Here is a 20,658-nt window from a genome sequence, read left to right as displayed (position 1 = left end):
CAATTGGGATTTATGTTCCAGCTCTCACCATGCTGCACGGATGAGATTTTTGACTTGCTAAAAGCAGCAGACTTAGCTTTCTGTCAGATGTGTCATGAGAAGAATAAAGCTTGTGGCTTGCCTAGACTGGTAGCGCTTACCTACTTTCACTATTATATTGTCATCTCTTGGTGTTCAAGCTAAATGTCTCCCTGAAAGTTCTCATTTTCCTTTATTTTCCTTTCTTTTCCTTTCTTTCCTAATTAAATGTAGCATCTGTGACAACTGTACCCAACTATTTTTGGAAATGTTGCATAAACAATGTTATGCATCTTGCTGTGCTGCAGCAGCTCATCAACTACAGAACTGTATGAACAAATCACATCTTTTCCCACTGCTTTTCTTCCCTGAAAAGCTCTACAAGTCCTTTTAAGTAATCTTTAAAAGAAACCCAGAGAGTATACCTGCATGGATTGACCACAAGGACAATTCGCTCCTCTGTGCTTTAAAGTAGAAAATAGCTGGCTTACGATATATGTGTCAGCCTGGTTAGGAAAAATAAAGCACATTGCTAATCATCTAAGGTTATCATGTTTTCATACAATCTGGATTAAAACCTGATTTCTAGGTCAACTTGGCTTACATCTCGAGAATCGCACTCCTGGATGCTCTGATTTTCTTCCTTTCTTGAGGTCATGTGAAGATTCTGTTTCTCTGCTGAAGCATTTTGCTAGACAAAGAAATAAAAATAAAATTAAATAAACAGTTATTATAGATAAAACTTCATAAAAGTCACATCAGAAAATCAGGAGAACCATGAAAATCAGATATTGCAAATTGTCAACTACTTTATATACTGCATTTTCAGCAACTTTTATTTAAAAAATGCTTTAACATGCATTCTTATTAAACCATTGTTTTATAAAGGATTACTTCTGCATAAATAAATGTCAGGACTTTCTATCTGAAAGCTGACCACACAAGAAATGACTTGGTGGTATATTGTTTTGTATGTTATTAAGGAAGATCAATGCTTAATAACGCAGTACAAGTGAAATTACTTTTTTTTTTTTTTTTTTTTTTTTTTTTTTTGTACAAACATTTGGAAGGGGGTTAAAGAAGAAAAGAATTTTGAAAACTCATATTTCTCTGCCTCTTGCGGATTCTGGGACACATTTAGGCCTTGAGTTTAAGCATTTTATGAACTGCTTTAGATTATTTCTGCTGCCTACAGTCTCTGCCTGTTGGGACCTCACGTCAGTGTGAGTTGGCAAAATGTGCTCCATTTCATGCCTTTCATTTACCTCCTTAAACTCAAAATGGACTTCTATATGGAGCAGTTACTCTACAGTCTAGGCTATTGCTTCATATAAGCGGTGAATTTCCTTCCACTGAAATACTAGCTGTTTTACGTATGATTTTCCACATTTGCTGCAACTTCTAAGGTTCAAAGAGGCACAAATGAGAAAAATATGCACTGCATTTTCTAGAGAGCTTTTACTAAATTTGTACCTCAGTAGTTTTTAATTACCTTGAGAGCTTCACAATTTTGTGGCCTTAAATAGTAGAGTATGGTATAGCATGATAAGGAATTCTTTCAATTAGAAATGATCCCTAAAAATCTGAAAAATATATCACTTGCATTAACTGGAAATTCTAATGTGCGTATGAATGCTTGTATATTCTGGTGAAACTAAGTAAAATAACTGGATGAACCATGGTTTCATGAGATGATCAGTATCAGCACCCTACTATTAGTTTGGCAGAATTACTTGTTTAGAAAGTATTCATCTTATAGTGATGACAGTTTTTTTCACAAGCTCTTTCTCTTCTATCTGCATTTAGAGTTCTAATTCAAAGTCCACTGGAACTCACAGTAGTAATGTACATGACTTAGCAAAGATTTAGAAAAATTTCCCAAAAATATATTTGCTAAAAAAACTCCTCACAACTCTATGACTTGTTCTTTCAGAAAGTTCTGCTAGAATGTATTCCAAGAAAATACTTAAATTCCAAAAGCAACATTGACGATCCTCTGTTTTTGTTGATGTTTGTTTTTGTTAAGTTTCAGATATGGGATAGGAGCAAGGAACATATCAAAATAATTTCTCTGTGAAAAGGTTGAATTTCAGACATGAGTTTTGGAATGCTGAGCCATCCTTTCTCAGGTCCCTTATACTGTATTGAATTACTAATGACTATAGAACTTTCAAAAGAGTTGCAGAACAGGAGAAAAAAATGCACAGGTTACTGTTTGTAATATTTCTTTGCTTATCAGCTCTTCAGTGAGGAATTGTTAGTTTTATAGAACAGATGACTATCAGAAAAATGATCATGAGATGAACAGACAAAACAGATAAATACAAAAATTGTTTTGTGAAATAATGAATATAATCTAATGTCTGATCTTTTATCCATATTGAGTTATTTGCCTGTTTGGACTGCAGTAATTACAGTTCTGTAAATCTAAATTTCCTCCTAACGAAAACGAAAGGAGTATGCACAGTGAATGATTCACAGTACATATAGTACACAGATCAACCTGACTTGTTGACTACCTGCATCTTTACATCTACATGGAAGACCAGAAAAAACAGCCAGCTCGAACCCTTATTAACAGAAGAAAATATGTCTTTGTATAGACATAAGCTTTCTCAGCATGTTGAACTAATTTCCACAGAACAAGGGGAAATCTGAGTTACTTAGGTGAGACTAGTTTAACAAGGCCAAGTGCCGGGTCCTGCACCTGGGGCGCAATAACCCCAAGCAGAGCTACAGGCTGGGAGATGAGTGGTTGGAGAGCTGCCAGGCAGAGAAGGACCTGGGAGTGATGGTAGACAGTCGGCTGAATATGAGCCAGCAGTGTGCTCAGGTGGCCAAGAAGGCCAACGGCATCCTGGCTTGTATCAGAAACAGTGTGACCAGCAGGGCTAGGGAGGTGATCGTCCCCCTGTACTCGGCTCTGGTGAGGCCGCACCTCGAGTACTGTGTTCAGTTTTGGGCCCCTTGCTACAAGAAGGACATCGAGGTGCTTGAGCGGGTCCAAAGAAGGGTGACGAAGCTGGTGAGGGGCCTGGAGAACAAGTCCTACGAGGAGCGGCTGAAGGAGCTGGGCTTGTTCAGCCTGGAGAAGAGGAGGCTCAGGGGCGACCTTATCGCTCTCTACAGATACCTTAAAGGAGGCTGTAGTGAGGTGGGGGTTGGCCTGTTCTCCCACGTGCCTGGTGACAGGACGAGGGGGAATGGGCTTAAGTTGTGCCAGGGGAGTTTTAGGTTGGATCTTAGGAAGAACTTCTTTACTGAAAGGGTTGTTAGGCACTGGAACAGGCTGCCCAGGGAGGTGGTGGAGTCACCATCCCTGGAAGTCTTCAAAAGATGTTTAGATGTAGAGCTTAGGGATATGGTTTAGTGGGGACTGTTAGTGTTAGGTTAGAGGTTGGACTCGATGATCTTGAGGTCTCTTCCAACCTAGAAATTCTGTGATTCTGTGACTATCATCAAGGAAGCATTTTCCCAGTGTCTTGTTTTCAAATACTACTTCCAGAAAAATGAAAACAAATTTTCCCATTCTTATCCTCTTTAATATTCAAAATATTTGAGTGTAACACTCCATCCTAAAATTATCACCTTTTTTTCTCTCCACAAAAAAATTTCAATGTTTTTCAGTTTTCATGCAACTGCTTAACCACTTGAGCAGTGGGCACTACTCAGACACCAGCCAAAAGTCGGGAATGGCAACAGGTCTGATTCATTTGGTGCCTAGTGCACTTGACAGTCATCAAGTCTCTGCTATCCTCTGCCACACCTCTGCTATTACACAACCATCATCTTCAATTACGTTTCATACGGTTACCCTAAGCTGACTGAATCTGTACATCTTCTAGATTGAAAGGCCGTGGTCTTGCAGTGGTCCAAGAAGTATACCAGAACCAGAAAGACCAGGTGGCAGAAGGACAGAAGACAGGAACATGTCTTGCCAGGCTCTGGCTGATTCCTGGAGATTTAAGTTCTGTGCTTACTTCCAGAATCACATATGGCATTCCTGTATTTTATGAAGGTACATTTAATCTATAATGCTTTGACACTAAGACTGACATCTTACATGAAACCAGAGAGAAAAAAAGTTGATATAGATAAATTAATATTTTTGAAGGCTTATCTGCTTGCCGATGATGTGGAAGTCTTTGAGGTAGACTTTGCCAACAAGAATCTTTGTTATTAAAAGTTATTTCTCCTAATAAAAAATGAATATGCTACTTTGCCTAGATTAAGCCTGTTTACTAGATAACAGGTTACCTAATAAAAAATCCGCCAAATATTCTGCAGCAAATTGTTCTGGAAACAGTTTTGGAAACAGTTTCTGAATTCCTTCCCAGTTTGCCTGAAGACTTCAGAACCCTCCTCAAAGCTTTTAAATCCAAGATTTCACATGTGAATATTTTATTATAACCATTTTTTCTTGAAGTATTTTAGCAATTGCAGTATCTCCTGGTGTGATGTTACAAATATGACTAAGAAGTGAGCTTTAAATTTCAGATATTTCAAATAAGCACATCTTTTACAATGCACTTACACTTGCTGATTAAATCAGTTGGTGTGTGCTTTGCTTGCAGCCAAAATTCCAGAATACTTATGACAGGAAAGCAAGCCAAACTCATTATTTCTTTCCGTTCTCTTCCAAGGTCTGTATTAGAAGAAATGACAGAGCCCACCTATGCTGCATGCCTTTGAAATTTCCTTCACATATACTTCATATATTTTTCACTTTTAACATTCTACCAACTTTCCTCTCAATGCATTCATTTTTATCATAATATCTCCTAATCACTGCTAAAATCCTACAAAGTTAGATCAACTGAATTCCACCTTTCATTATCTGTTTTGACTTTGATACACAGTTCAGTTCTTTACTATCTTAGACATAATCTTATCAGATCTTTGTCCTTCCCACGTGGCTTTTTGGCACGACTGAATAATTTACTTTCACTGGTCAACGTTTGTTGATGTTAGATGTCAGACTGCTGCTGACAGGCCTGCTTGCTGGATGATGTGCCATCATAAACCAGGACATTTACTTCCTGTCATTTAGGCCATCACAGGTTAATGTTTTCTACACTAAGGATTTCTGGTGGTATTCAATTTCCATATTAAAAGAGGAATTTTATTTTAATTAAGGATACTCATACGGATCTAATAAGAGGATTGCATGGCACTTTGAATGAGATCTAAGATAATTTTTCCCCAGTGACAGACACTGTCATTATGATAAGCATATTCATAGAGTGTTTTGATAAATTTTAAGTGCTGAAATCATTGGAGTTTGCCCAGAAACACTTGTTTACCAGCCCACTCTACAAACATTCAAAACTACCTATGGCAAAGACTTGCTAGCTAGTTGGCGTGCCTGGTCCCTCTGGCTGTACTTTGTGACGTCTGTGTGTCATGTTGAGCAAGGTAAGCATGAGAGTCCCCCCTGGGCTGGGCGGGCTTCTATTTACCTGCCTTCAGAGGGATTGCTAACCATTGTCTTCAAAAGGGATTACAAAGAGCTCTGATTAACCTAAACTATACCTAAAGCCGAAGTTGTCCCGTCTTTCCAGTGCACTCAGGAATTTGGACTCTTTTGGGATATGTCTTACTCCTTTGGGATAGATATGATTTATCGTCATACCTAAGAAATCCAAAATTGCTCAAGGAGTTGCTGCACTTAATGTAAAAACCTACAGCACATTTATGTGTAGCAGGTGGATGAAGTTGTCAGACTTTTCTGGGCAAGGTATGTAGTACAAGAGCCAAAAATATCTCCTTTCCAAAATCAGTTCTGTTTGACTGCTCCTGGAAACCAGGGACTTGGTCTGCACACCGCACACAGGCCAACTGCAACATAATGCCTTCATTTTGTTCAAGAAAAAGGCATCAATCCTACGATCTTTCCCTTCCCCCTCTCTTTTCAGTTGCACTATTTGTAATTGCAAAAATATTGTTATTTTTGGATTGTACAATAGACTTTTTAACCTGCTCTTCTAGCCCTTTACATTTCAGATGTTTCTGCTGTAGCTCTCCACAACAGAAATCACAGTTAAATATGCATGGCTACCTGCAGAGAATATAAGGCAAACCGTTGTACCACGGTTCTTTACATCCTGACTTGAAAATCTTTCACAGCATAACCAACACATAAAAATAAATGACAAGTCCAATACTAATAACAGTACATCATCCTCTGTATTTGTATGACAGTGATGGTCATTGTATATGTGTATATACATGTGTAGGTGTATACAACAGAACTAACTTTACTACACTGTCAGTATTCAACAGTAAGTGGAAGGAGATGAGCTTTTTTTTTTTTTTTTTCTCTCTATTTAATCCATATCTACAGAGTTACATTAACAAATGGCAATTCATCTTGAAGGACTGCAAATCCTACAGTGTACCAGATCTTTACATTTCTACATATTGCTTCTTAAGCAAACAAAACTCCCCTCAATTTTTCATTTGCACTATATTCAAACATCTTTAAGGCAGAAAATAGTTGCTTTCTGGTACATTATGCTGACGCTGAGCATTGAGCACAACATCAGAAGTTTGACAAATAATCTAGGGCAACCTCACTCCCCATTAAAACTGAAAATTGTTGGGACATCTTTAGCATGGATGCTGAAAGAATGCATTTCTCTTTTCACGTGGCTTTGTGTTGCTTGTAATGAAATTTCTCTGAGATGAACATTCATGATAAGCTCAAATGGCTGAACATCCATCAAATTGAAAGGATTTCTTCTTTCAAAAAGATCTTTGAGATGAGAGATACCATATTTAGAAGATAATTTCCTGAATCATCCTTTTCATAACATTACTAAATGCATAATTTTCCCTCACACGTGGACTTGCCTCTCAGTGGTATATTATACTGGACATTAATATGGGTATTAAAGTTTTAACATGTTTCTTTGTTAATTGTTCCAGGATTCTTCCTCTCTTGAAAATAATATTAATAAAAAAAATAGATGGAGGTAAATAAATAAATATATAAGAACTCATACAGTCACACTGAAAAGAGACAGGTAAAGTATGTAGATGATTTCTAGCACTGTTTGTAGTATTTGCTTCTACATCAGAAGTCTCCCAGTTAAAGTGCGTCTCCCTAGGAAATAAAAAAATAGAAATAATAAAAAAAATGATAATTAAAAACAAAACAAAACAATGTATTTACTTAAATACCGCAAAACAAGGGGAAATGACTCTAACAACCTTTCTAGAATTAAAAACAAAACAAAACAATGTATTTACTTAAATACCGCAAAACAAGGGGAAATGACTCTAACAACCTTTCTAGAGGAAGCTAGAGTTAGTATTGTGCTCCTTGAACACCAGACTGCTGGAAGATAATAGTCTACTCTCAGACACAGGTGCAAAGCACCGTCTCCCTCTCTAGGGAAACCAAGCACTATGTGAAGCCAACTCACAAAAGTGGTTATATTAAAGATGTGAAAGAGGTGCAGAAGATGAAAGTAGTGACAGTTTATCTTCCTCTGGTAATACAAGATACAGTTGCATTTTCAATATGGAGTCAAACTCCATTACCTATGCACAAGCATTTAGTATTTATGTCCAACTGCCTCAGAGACAACCACAAGTTGCTGGTGAAGGAGATGAGACTTGTGGCAAAGCAACATCCTTGTACAGAAACAACTGGACAGCTATTCTATTGCTTCTTAATAAGTAATGGATGCCTATTCAAAGCGATTTCCCAAATTCCTAGCTATGCACAAATAAAAGAAACCACATCTACTTATTATTATGCTCTAAATTCTATTTTTTTTTCTCTAATACAGCTTATTTTGAAAGCACTATGTATTTCACATAACTTAAATACGTTTTCTAGTAGAACCTTAAACCAACATTTTCAGTTGCCCGACTTCCTTGTAACAAGTACATTTTTTTCTTTGTATTTCCATGAAGTTGGAAAAAAGAGACCATGAAAACATATGTGATGAGTTTCCTCGGGATCAATACAAAGGCTTCTGTAATGATCCACTCTACCTCAGTTTTCAATGCAGTCAAAAAGATGCATTTACCATTTCCCTGCAAACAAGGACTCATGATAGAGAATACTTAAGTCATGTGCTTTAATGAGATTAAGCAAAAATAAACAAAAATCCAGAGAGACAAATGGAGAAAAAGAGTTAGAATTACCTGAATTATCTGAAAAAAAACAACACAGAAATACTTCTCCTCATATTGACCTTGTGAAATCCACAAATAATAATGTGCATTAGGCTGAAGACAAAATATCATCTCCTTATCATACAAGGAACATGCTTGTATGAAATATCTGATAATTAAAAATACTGAAATTATTGGAGACAGCTGTTAGGTTGGCTGTTCAGGAAAACATAGTGTTAAGAGAACCCCATAAATCAAAGTTTTGGACTCTGGTGAACCTAAATATTTACCGCTGAAATTACATTTTAATGGATAATAATCTAATTAGTGCACACACACCCTGCTTGTGCATCCACGTTTATATATTATACACAAAGATCATATTTCATCCCATCTAATATATTCATTTAGATATAATTTAGTGCATTTGTATGCACTCAAGTGTGAAACAGAACACAACATTGAGAGCAAATGCTATCAGTGTAGTTACTAATTTACTTTTTTTCCTCTAAACAGGATATGATAATGCCCTGGTTCTAATTCTTTCTAACTTGTAAGATAAAAATAAAATTCAATAAACAATGATGCAATGAAATTTTGCATTACACACTCAAGTAACAGAGAATGGGACTGTTAAAAGCATTTCAAAGAAAACTTACAGTTTAGCATAACTGTAATACTGCTATCCACCCTCTTCTCTGGAGCACTTGGCACTCTGCATACTGTTTAGATATAGGCTATAAAAACACACACTTGTGTCTTGTGTTGAAAGTTGTGTGCGTGTTAATAGCCACATGCACTTAAGGAGATACTGAAAAAACATTTCCATTATTTCTGATGGCAAAAACAATCTGATCATTTTATAAGTCTGACAAGGTGACAGTTTCAGCAGAGTTAGAGGCAGTGATGGGTTTGTTCTTTTTTTTGCTTTTTTTTTTTTTTTATGTGCTTTCCAAGTATTCCTCTAGCAGACACAGTTATTGTTGAACGAAATGTTATTATACTTGCTGATATCTTTAGATTTGAAGGTCACTGCAAGTTCTCAGAAGCATGAATTATTCTTTTTATTTTTATTTTTGACAGCACCCAATTTATATTTTCATGTACTCTGTGGTTAGCAGAGTAGATGTTCATTTGCACAGAGGAAAGTAAGGAAGCAATTTCCTGTTGTTGTTTGTATTTTTAACAGGAGTTTAATAGTCCTTTTGTCTTGGAATATTTCATAACACTAATAACATCAGCAAGATAAAAAATGCTAGCAAACACTCATGAATGATTCAGCATATAGGAAAAAAAAGAGCTAAATTAACCGAACTCTTGATTGTGAGCCACTTTTTCTGTTCTTCTCAAGTTATACATGCCATTGCAGTAGTTTCCAAAGTAAATGTGTATAATGTCCAGGCTATCAAGCACTTGAAGCAGAAATACAGCAGAGAGAAGCATGACATTTCTACTCCCCTTTTTGCAGAAGGTGGAACAATAGGTTTGCCACTGGTACTTTTTGAGTCTGTATAAATGTGTAATAAACTGAATGCAAAGCACTGAAAGCTGATTACCCGCAGCTGCTTTAGTCTCTACTGGCTCACTGTAGCAATTCTATCTTCTATTGTTTTAGTCTTCAGTCTTCCCACTATCACTATCATTTGTGTGAAAATAAAAAGTCAAAACATTTTAACCTAGAATAACAATATTTTAACCTGGAATAATATGGTGAGTTACAGTGTGTACCTGCTACTACCTGTAAAACCATGGACACTTCTATACAACTCCAGTTGCTTGTCCTAAACAGCTTATGGTGGCTTGGACTAATTTTACCTCTTTTTCACATTAAAATAAATAAATAAATAAATAAATAAACCCACAACCCAAGAATAGCCTGAAGTCCAAAAACAGTCAGACAGCATTTTCTTAAGGCTCTTACTACCACAGAATTTTTCATTCACTCCCATTAGATCTACATAATACCTAATAATAACCCAGCAAAATTTCAGTCTGGGTACATTTTGACAAGCTAAATTTGCTCTGCAAAATCATTCAGGCTGCCACATTTTTTCCTTGCCTGTGCTTTTCTGCAGTATATCTCCTTATGAATAAAGACCAAACTAAACAAAAACAGTCATTTAAAGTGCAGCTTGACCTTAGTGATAAGAGAACTAACCTGTATTAGTAAGCAATTTAATATATAACTGTGGAGGACAATCAGACACATATGGTGTACAGAACAATTCTGCTGCCATACACTTTTGGGTGATAAAAACTTGTGCAGTTAGAGGAAAGATTCTTAATTAAAAAAGATATTTTTAGTCTTCTGCAGATAACAGAACTGAGAACTAAATACATGAAGAAATCTGCAGTGTAAAAATCTAGACAAAATATTTGAGGACAGATGGTATTCTGATATTATTTGAAATGGCATTGCATCACAATAACATCACAAAAACAACAACAAAAAAAGCTATTTAACTTTGAGGGTCACTGACCACTGTAAAATTTTCCAAATGAATCCTAATTACAAAAACACCTGTGCCCAGTTACTGAATGCTAATCCAATGAAAAATGTAACTTTTAGCATTGAAATTTAGCACTGAGATAATTTCTCATTTACTACCAGTGGTAGGTTAGCCTATTGTTCGTTTCCCTCTTTAGCAGAGGACATAATTGTGAAGTGAATTTAAAGGACACTTCTCATACTCTGCTAAACATAATCAGGTCTTTTTCTTTGCTAAAAAAAATATCCCAACATGCTTTTCACATTCATATCCTAAGTTCTGTAATTCTATGATTATTATTCATAAACTTAAATTATTCTAATATATATATCAAGATAATTTTTTGTATATTTAAAAACCTATACAATAAGCCCATTAGAAAGAACAGCTTATCAGTAAAAAGCAATGAGAGATCTCAGTATTATCACGTCAGTAAGTGACACTGAATTCTGTATGAGAAGCCAGTGGAAATGCTAAAATAATTGCTTTGTGTGCTTATATGTTGGGATTTTGTGTAAGCAGGTAGGTGTTCCCACAGCTGTCTACATTTTCTGCCTCTCTTTAATCATTTGGCTGATATGTAAAGAGGAGAAAAACAAAAAGACATCTCCTTTATTATGAGAATTTCATCCAACAGATGAAATTTTGTGCCTTAAAAAACAAAATTATACTTTGGACAATCCAGTCAGAAAAAGTCTTTTTAGATCTACTCTACTCCATTTGCAGACCTAGCTTTTGTTAATCCTGACTTTTATAGGTGACAGAAATGTTCTGTTGCTATACAATTGCCCTTCTTTCAAGTCAGCTGGGCTAATGATACAAACATATCATGAAGGTTAGCACAGCCTCTAACGATGTAGTGAAGCGTGAATATTCTGAGGACAGCTGACTGCTGTGGAAAGCAGTTGATAACACATTATGGGTTCGCTTCTGCAAAATCCTAGGCACCACTGGAGCAATTTCAGTGTAAGCCGAGAAATCTCAGTGCCTTACAAAAAAGGGTATAGTTACTATGAAGTCCTTTGCCTTTGTTTTTTTAATCCCCATATGCAAACTATTTGTATGAACTTTCTGTACAGAGAATTCCCTTTGATTAATTTCCTGTTCTGTCACAGATTTTCAAGAAAATGCTTATGTAGCACTACAGGATTTCAATCTGTAGGAAAGGATCTATCAGGATCTCATGGCACTATGGTCTGGTAACTGGCTTACAACAGTTGCACTAAAGACATTTTTATAATTCATCCTACAGTGTATTCTTAACTCCACAAACAGCTGTTCCATAAATTTCTCTGAAGTGGGTCCTTAAATCCTTATTTATATCACAAAGGTGTGTGTAAGTCACTGAGTGACTTACATTTAAGAGTATAAAAATATCATTGTTAAACTACTTCCAAAGCATTTTATTGCACCCAGCACACTGAAACCAACATCACTGACATAAAAGGAAAAGTAGAACAACCTCTAAATTGGACAAGAATTACATTTATTATCTGAAACTTCTCAGTAGTTGGCCTAAAAATATGACTGTATGTATCATGTAGCACATAAATAATTTCTTGAATTACTGTACTGCTGAAGGACTTACTAATAGAATTGCAGCATTCATATCATTAATTGTTTGTGTTTCAACTATAAACTTCGACTTTTCTGTTTCCATAAGTCAACCAAAAGAACTGCGGGCAACTTGAGAAATGATGGGTTTGTAAATGGTAAAAGGTATATCTACTTTTTTTTACCCCACAGTCACCTGAATGAAAAATTATCCGTAATATTGTCTATGCTACAGACCTGATAGCAAGAACTATCGTATTTTTCTAATATTTTTTTTGAAAGGCAGGATTCATTCTTGCTGCCTTATACTATCTAACAAAAATGTCCTTCAAATCTTGTTTTTAAGTACAATTTTGAACTCCAAGAAAGAATTTGGCATGTCTTTAAGGGCCTGCTACACCTTGCAACATATTGTGTGAACACCACTTATCTCTTAGTATTAAAAAGTTTTAAAAATATTTTTCTTTAGCACACCTTCCAGACAATTTTTCTGAGAATGTAACCTGAGGCTGCAGAATTCCATTATATCTCCTTTCAGTACTGAACATTGGCTAACTGACCTATTCAAATCAGAGCCTTAGGGTTATGGAAAAGTCATCACCTAGATAGTGCTACACATGGGGTGGGGGGAAGAAAGTTGTAATTATTACGAACAAGACACCAGAAAATAGATAGAGGCAACCACTGTAACATAAGAAAATCAAACAGGCATTAGAGACTAATGATAACTGAAAAAGTACAAATATAGTATATTCTGCTAACATGCCTACATAACACCGACAACAGCAGACAGTTCTTCATGTAAAGTTCTCTCTATCTCATTTCCCTAATTTTAGTTCTTGTTCGTTGCACAATAAATTCAAACTTATTTGAAAAAAATTAATCAGTGCTGACCTAACAATCAGCATGCTCAAAAGAGCTCTCCTACAGTGTTTTCAATAGCCAATGCCACTTACTTCATAGATGAGAAAGCAGAAGTACAGTATGGGAAACCACAAAATCACTTAATTAGTGGAAATAATAAGAACAGAACTTTGTTTCATTCAGTTGGTCAGGATGCATCTTACACAGTTTACCCGCATACAGGGATAAGTGAAAAAAACAGAATCAAAATTAGGAATATTGTGGTAGAATACAGAAACAATTCCATCTCCAAACAAATCCAAGTTATTTTAGGCCCTAAGCATGGCAAGTCAGTGAATATAATTTAGAATTCCTGAGACTTGATGTGCATTTAAAATATAAAGATGGGAATAAATATAAACCAGGATGGCAAATAAACTATAGTATACATTCTGTATAGAAATACCAAATTGCAGTGTACTATACTAAAAAACTAATAACATTCAATAATATGCATAGCTTGCACAGCATTTGTACTGGTGCTATACTGCATAACGGAGAGGTTCCAGACCTCCATTTGTATTTGCTAACATATCTACCACATCAGTATTCCCCAGTGATCTATTAATGTGCACTTTCAAAAAACAGACAACCAACTTCATCAATAAATAATATAGGCATTTTAACAAATAAAAGCTATAGTGGTAAATTAGCTGAATTTTCAAATTTCTAATAGAGATTTAGACTTGCTTGCTGTGACTGGAGATCTCAGCTAAGCACACGTAACTACACATCATGTGTACTGTAAACATCTAGGCACAACGTCGTTGCTTGAGAAAGGGTCACCTTGACTAAGTTGAATTGCTTATGGCACTTCTATCACCACCTTATTGCTTTTCAACAGAATTTTTGACACAAATCAGTAACTTTGTTGTATGGACTACTTCACACAAAAGCTGGCTGATCTGCTTCTGCTATTTTTGTCTCTAAATTAATATTGAAACAATTTGATGCCACTCTACCGAGGCTAGTCTAATCTTAAAATCATGCATTTGAGATATTCTGCTTTCACAGTTTTCTTCCACTCAGTCTGCATTGGGAATTACATGAAACTTTTCCATCTTTGCACTTCTCTAGGCCACTACACTGTCATGTCTTGACAGAAACATCAAGTTGAACCACATCAAGATGAATCACGAAAATACATTTGTGTTTTTTTTCATATGTCTCAACAGCAGAACAGCTATACTATGCTTCATGATAGCCCAACCTATGATTTTAGTTTCACAAATGGAAATTGAGAAGGTGGCACTACCTTCTCTCCATTTGCAAAACTCAGTTCAAGTTCTAGCCCAAGTACTGACAAAGAAGTACTCTGTGTCAGAGTACTCCCCTGTACTCTAGCATCTGTAATTTTGTGGTCATCAGAGGATGCCAACATGTAAACATGCAAGTTGTTAAGTGATCAAACAGTTGGACTAGATGATGACTGAAGGTCACTTCCAATTGAACTATGTCATCTTCTATTCTTAATAATTACTCTGTACCATACTCCTATGTACCTTTGGTATTCATTCTGTCATACAGCAACTTAAAACGCATAAGCAATTGAAAAGAATTTTCTAAACTGCAAAAATTTATGACTATGATATACCACTAAAGATACTGAATATCTTTTAAACCTTAAAGGTAAAACAGCAGCAGGTATAAAGTCCTCTTAGGTAGAGACAAATCAAGAATTGCTTCTTCTGTACCCACACTTTTAGTTGACAAGTACTGGAAACATTGTTTTCACACTCATTTCCTAATAAAAACTGAGCCTGCACAATTCCTCGAGAGTTAGAAGCACAAGATATTCTCACTGGGATACTAGATGTTAATAAAGACATAACCAGTCACCTACACAGAAGAATACTGATACAACTCAGCATAGATATTGAGACATACCAGCTGAGAGGCTGGACTGTGTTCCTGTAGGTTGCACTATCAAGAAAGGACAAGGTTCAAGGGGTGTGCAGTTCCAAGGCATCTTCAGAAAGATTCTAAAATCAGTAAGTTATCAAAAACCAAAATATAAGATCCAAACAATTGTAGCTATTCTAAAACAACAAGAAATCTCACTGTCCTTTAAAAGAAAACACTAACATATAAGCAAGGTAAAACTTCCATCTGGATAGAACATATCTGCAGTTTTTAATTGTGTATAAGATGCTTCTAAATGGCAGGCTATTTCTCTTTTCATGTGTAAACCCCTCCAGAAATCACTGACTTTTTCAAAAGGTCTTGAAGAACATGAAAAAAGGTGTGTTGCAAATAGTTTTCTCTACAGGAAAAGAAATCTTGAGGGCTGTAATCAATTTTTTTAGATTGTCTCAGTAACTAATGAGCAACTAACTCGGTCATGACTTGGACTTCAAAAAAACATATAACGGCCATATTCTTCCTCCAGGGGAAAACTTTTGAGTGAAGAACAATGACCCTGAAATTTAAGAAGAGCGGATATTAGTAACACTTTTCAAAGGAAAATCATTAATAGATGTATAAAGATGCAAGCAGTGAATTCCCGCATTGTTAAATTTGGTTTAATTCAAAAGGTTTCCAGAGCTGTTCATACTAGTATTGCACACCCTAAGGCACAAAGTATAGAGGGGCAGTGGTTAGAGAAACAGCATTAGAAAGCTACATAACACACATATAAATGTCTGCACCGATGTTTCTCCATCAATATTCTGTGAATATTTGACAGAATAAAAGTACTGAATTTAAGAAAGAACTAACCTTTTTATTTTCCTTCACCTGCAAGAAGAGAGGGGGAGCATGTTTCTTTCATTATCAGCCCTCCCTTAGTAGCACTGAATAGCAAGGATGCACACCTCGCAACACAGCACAAAAGGGAAGAATAGCTCTTTTTTTCTCTACAAATAATAGTACTTCCACTCTGGATCAGCAACAATTCCGATAAAGATTTTAACTAGTACAACTGTGGTTTTCTCATTCATAGTTCTTTAATAGTGAGGTATTCCACAGCCCTATATCTATGGTTTCATATGCAAAATAGTTTAGAAATAATAATCTCAAATTTTCAGATAAGCTTTCTTCTGATTTATGCACAGCTCTTAGCCGTCTGAATTCAAAGGCATCATAAAGCTAAGAAGTTTCTCTCTGGTGTTAAATTATCAAGATTATTTCACTACTTCACACTTTCTTTTCTTTCTCCTTTCTTGAGTCACCCATCCATTCATTATTCACCACAGGGTGTTTTTTTTTTTCTTTTTTTCCCCCACAGAAAATAATATTAAACCAAAGTTTACATAAGCCAGATGAAATTCAATCTGTATTTCTATTTGTATTTATCACCTATTTGTTGTGACTGTCTGCTAACTACTCAAGTAAATTTCCTTCAGGTTATCTAATAAATTTGAGCAATTACCTGTATAAAAGCCATCGTATTTTCAAATTTATTTTTTTGCTCTTCTGTATTGGATCCCATGGACAGCTAATGGAATTCTGATGCAGAGATGAGGCACCTCTGACATTAATCCATTAACACCGTTTCACAATAGGAGAATTAGTGACCAAATACATTTTCCTCTTATTCACCTTTTCTCCCAGTTAAGCTATAATCAACAACTCATGACAAGTATGTTGTTGACCGTGGTACAGATTTTCTTCTTGATGTACATGGGTCACTGGTATTTACTTTATAAACTTAGGAGAACACACTGTATATGAGTGCAGAAAGAAATGGACTATTAACTTTCACTGGTTATCGAAAGGCAACCATTTCATGAGAAAAGAGAAAGTGATATAGAAAATGCTACAGATAAATTCATATAATAGATAAATGAACATATAAGCTTATATATATATATGTCTCTGTAAGTATAAATATACATATAACCATTGATATTTTCATTCTAATTGTACTTGTTCAGTGCAAGATCTGGTAACTCACTGACTAGACAATCTTTATTTTGGACCAATACAAAAAATGTGAATAATCATCCTGTTCAAAGTATATTTTAGGTTTAACCTAGTCGATTATATTTCAATTGAAGAAGTTCCTTCATGGCAGAATTTTTTTTGGAAAGAAATTGAAGCAGAAAATATTCTGAGACATTTTTAAGATTAAAAAAGAAAGAAATGTGGTACGTTCTTAAATTCATATCACGTGCTACAATACAGCAGATAAGATGAATAAAAAGTTCAAATAATTAAATAAGCCCATGCAACATGCACTCACAGTGCTCTCACAGTAAAATAGACCAAAGGAAGTAAAGGCATTACCAAAAATCTCAAATTCTCCACAGATATTTAGAGAAATTATGTGCGAGGTTGGTACAGAGGTTGCAGAGGCACTTTGTGGTTGTATTTTGATTTAAGTTCTTTACAAGAATCAGTAACAACACTCTCAGCAATACAAAGGAAAAAAAAATAGAAAAAAAGAAAGAGAAAGAAAGAAATGGCAAATAGTGGGGCAATCACAGGATCAAGATATTATGCTGTTATTGTTTGCAATATAACTGCTGGGTCTGCTTGATACATGTGTGCTTCTGTTGAAGGACGTGCATTTTAGAAATGCATTGAGTTTTTTCTTTTTATTACTTTGTTTGATTAAAATATTAGAAAGCTTTCCTTTATAAAATGAATTCATCCCTTTACTGTTTGAGCTATTAGCTGTACTTACAGGCATAGTTTATTATGTGCTCCTGCCAAATGTGGTTGTGTATCCCTCACAGGTCTGCTATCACAAACATTCATCTACATTCCTGCTGAGAATTTTTCTAATCAAGTAACTAACGACTGGAAAGCTCTAAAATAGTCCCGGGGAGAAAACGACACCAACAAACAACAGAGATTCTATGTCAACACTACAAACTCAGCAGTGTTTGCACAGTAGCAAATACTGAAGAATCTGCCTAAAAAGCAGGAAGAATAGGAAAATACTGTCGCATGTCACTTGGGCTTGACACAGCTAGCTTTAACCAACAAGGCTGATAGTCCTCCTTTCTTCTTCAGCTTTCCCTGCTGCCTTTTGTATGCACTGCCAGCTGAAGCTAGACTGCTCTGGATCCTCAGGATAGTTCAATTAAAGACAGCTGGGGTTATTGTTTTCACTTCACTACTGTAATGGGAATGTAAGCTTATGAAAAGAAAAATATCAATTACAAACACCCTGCTTCAGTTATACCGTTGCACTAAGAATCATAGATTTCAGTCCCCTTCTACTCAGTATTTGAAGGGTACTAAAACTAGAAAATGAATTCCTGCTAGAATGCCATCACGTATTTCCAAGCTGACTGTTGGTCATGTTAGTATGATGACCAAATAAACAGCACAGCAGTATTTGTACATAAATTTAGACCTGACGAATACCATCATCTGTAACTTACAGAACCTTTCCATTAAGTGATTGGTGAAACATTGAACAGATAATTGTCATTGTTAAATTTGAAAATAAAAAAGGAAACTCAAGAACCATAGGATGAGTATAATTGGAAGAGCTTAATATTTAACATCTCTTCCTTTCAAAGTTTACCATTATCCTCGATCCCATGCTTAACGATTCCTATTGTAAATAATTTAGAATAATGAAAAGTAGTCTAAAACCAAGTTTCATCAAGATAGTGTCAATCTCCATAATAGAGAACAGGCAGGGCTTACAAGGGAAAAAGACAGCATTAGACATACTGCTCACTAATGCATGAATTTGTTTCCACATCATTTCTTTCATCACATTTCCTCTTAGTAACTTTTGACTTAGTAATACGTCATGTGCTTATCTGTGTCCTTTTTCTTCATTATTTTGGGCTCTTGCTGGGATGACATGCCACTATGTAATTTGCCAGCACTGCACTGGAGTCAGTTGTGATATATTAGCTTGACAGGGAAAGAGTTTTTCCTGTAGGCTCTTAAAACTACAAAACGTGCCTTTCCAAGTGTTTGGAAAGAGCTTAACTCACATTAGGCAATTTAAATTAATAAATAACAATGGACTGGACAACAAAGTCCTAGAGCTTCAGGTGGCATTTTCAGGTGGCATTTTCTTCTAGGCATTAGAATGCTTCCAGGAACACTCAGTAATGATGACACAATGTCAGATGCTAAATTATCAAGTAAAGAAATTTACTGTCTTGGTCTAGATTTTGTCTGTTCATCTCTTCTAATATCTGAAAACCAAAAAGCGCTTAAGGGTAATAGAGAACTGAGGGTGGTTTTAATTCTGCCTAGATGAACTATGGATGACAGGAGAAAGAGAGAAAGTTGCCTAGTCTGTTTTTCCAGCGAATTGACAGAATCTGGATTTAAATAATTTAACCGGATCACAGCGTGTTTATAACTTTTTTTTTTTTTTTCTAAATTTCTGGTGCTGAGAACATGAATGAAAACATCAATTTAAAGGAGTTTTTATACAAATGATATACTGGTAGATTAAAAATCTTAAGGTATACAACAAATTCTTTATAGAAAACTTCTGTGTCAAATATGCCAGCTGAGATTATATGTCTGCATTCTTTTTTTTTTTTTGTCCGCATGTTTTTTTCTATTCTCAATATAAATAATTCATAGCAGATGCCAATTTTCACTGATACCAAAATATTATTCCAACATATATCAGAAGCCATGAGTACATAGGTACAATTTTATTTTTGACTAGCCCAATTAGTTGTGAGCACCTATGTCTAGTGTCAGAATGCAATTAGTACAACTGATATGGCATATTTCACTTTATATTTCTTCTAATAATTATTTGTTTAGCAACAGTTCTAGATGTTTACTGCAAATTTGTGTGCAGCCAAAACAACGGGAAAAGGAAGTAGACTTGACTAGATTTGAAAAACAGAACAAGTATTCCTTCAACCATCATATATATAATTATAGAGAAAGCATTATTAGAGAAAAACTTGTTAATATAGTTATAAATGCTGATCACATATATTTATGGTTTAAACCTAGAATTTTTCATTCTCTTTATCATTATTAAATTTTATCATCTGCTTTCTTGTAGATTGGGCAAGTTGGAGTACCTAACATTTTGTACTATGCAAAATTTGAGGATGGCTAGAGAAGGAGGTAGATATTCATGGGTACAAATAAATGCATTTTATGTATATATAAACCTCCTCTCTCCCCTCTTTAAATTAGCTTTTACAACTCTTTTAAATTTACTTTTAAAATAATATGCTTTTGATTACTGAAAAGTTCGAGTCATCCTATGCAAACAGTATGCTGCATTTCGGTTGTCTGAAAATTAAAGAAAAATCTCTAATACTACTGCTACAGATGTCATTTAAATTATTTTTTGTACTTCGTGCATCATTTCAATACTCTTACCAGACTCCTGATTTGGACTTCCTGACTGTACATGAAATTCAAAGACAATCCTATAACTTATTTTCAGAGAAAATGGTAATTTCAATGAGTTTTCCTTTCTTAAAATTTTCAAAATGCTTAATCAATTCCTAGATCAATCTCCCTTACTAGATGAAAGGCATCTAGATCAGTAGTCTCTTACCATCACTAACTTGTTATGAGAAAGGTCAGCTTGATCTTATTCTTCCACTTGTTGGGCACTGTTCACCATCATCTGCTGGTGCTCATTGTTCCACCAATCACTATGCCCAGT

At 35.4% G+C, this 20,658-nt stretch overlaps 1 protein-coding gene across 7 annotated transcripts in view; it reads right to left on the bottom strand.

Moving 5' to 3' along the window:
* LUZP2 (leucine zipper protein 2) overlaps nucleotides 1-20,658 on the bottom strand; it is a 246,775-nt gene that overhangs the window by 11,886 nt on the left and 214,231 nt on the right. For 5 of the 7 annotated variants that reach the window (XM_068684966.1, XM_068684968.1, XM_068684971.1 and 2 more), the window contains one exon: nucleotides 623-709. The exons of the other annotated variants lie outside the window; for them this stretch is intronic. In XM_068684966.1, the coding sequence (XP_068541067.1) occupies nucleotides 623-709 (87 nt within the window). The remainder of the gene's footprint in view (nucleotides 1-622; nucleotides 710-20,658) is intronic. 7 annotated transcript variants of the gene reach the window in all.

This window comes from Anas acuta, chromosome 5 (genome assembly GCF_963932015.1).
Source record: "Anas acuta chromosome 5, bAnaAcu1.1, whole genome shotgun sequence".
In the NCBI taxonomy this organism is placed as follows: Eukaryota; Metazoa; Chordata; class Aves; order Anseriformes; family Anatidae; genus Anas; species Anas acuta.
Note: the sequence above shows the minus strand (reverse complement) of the source record. Positions and strands in the feature narration are given on the sequence as shown.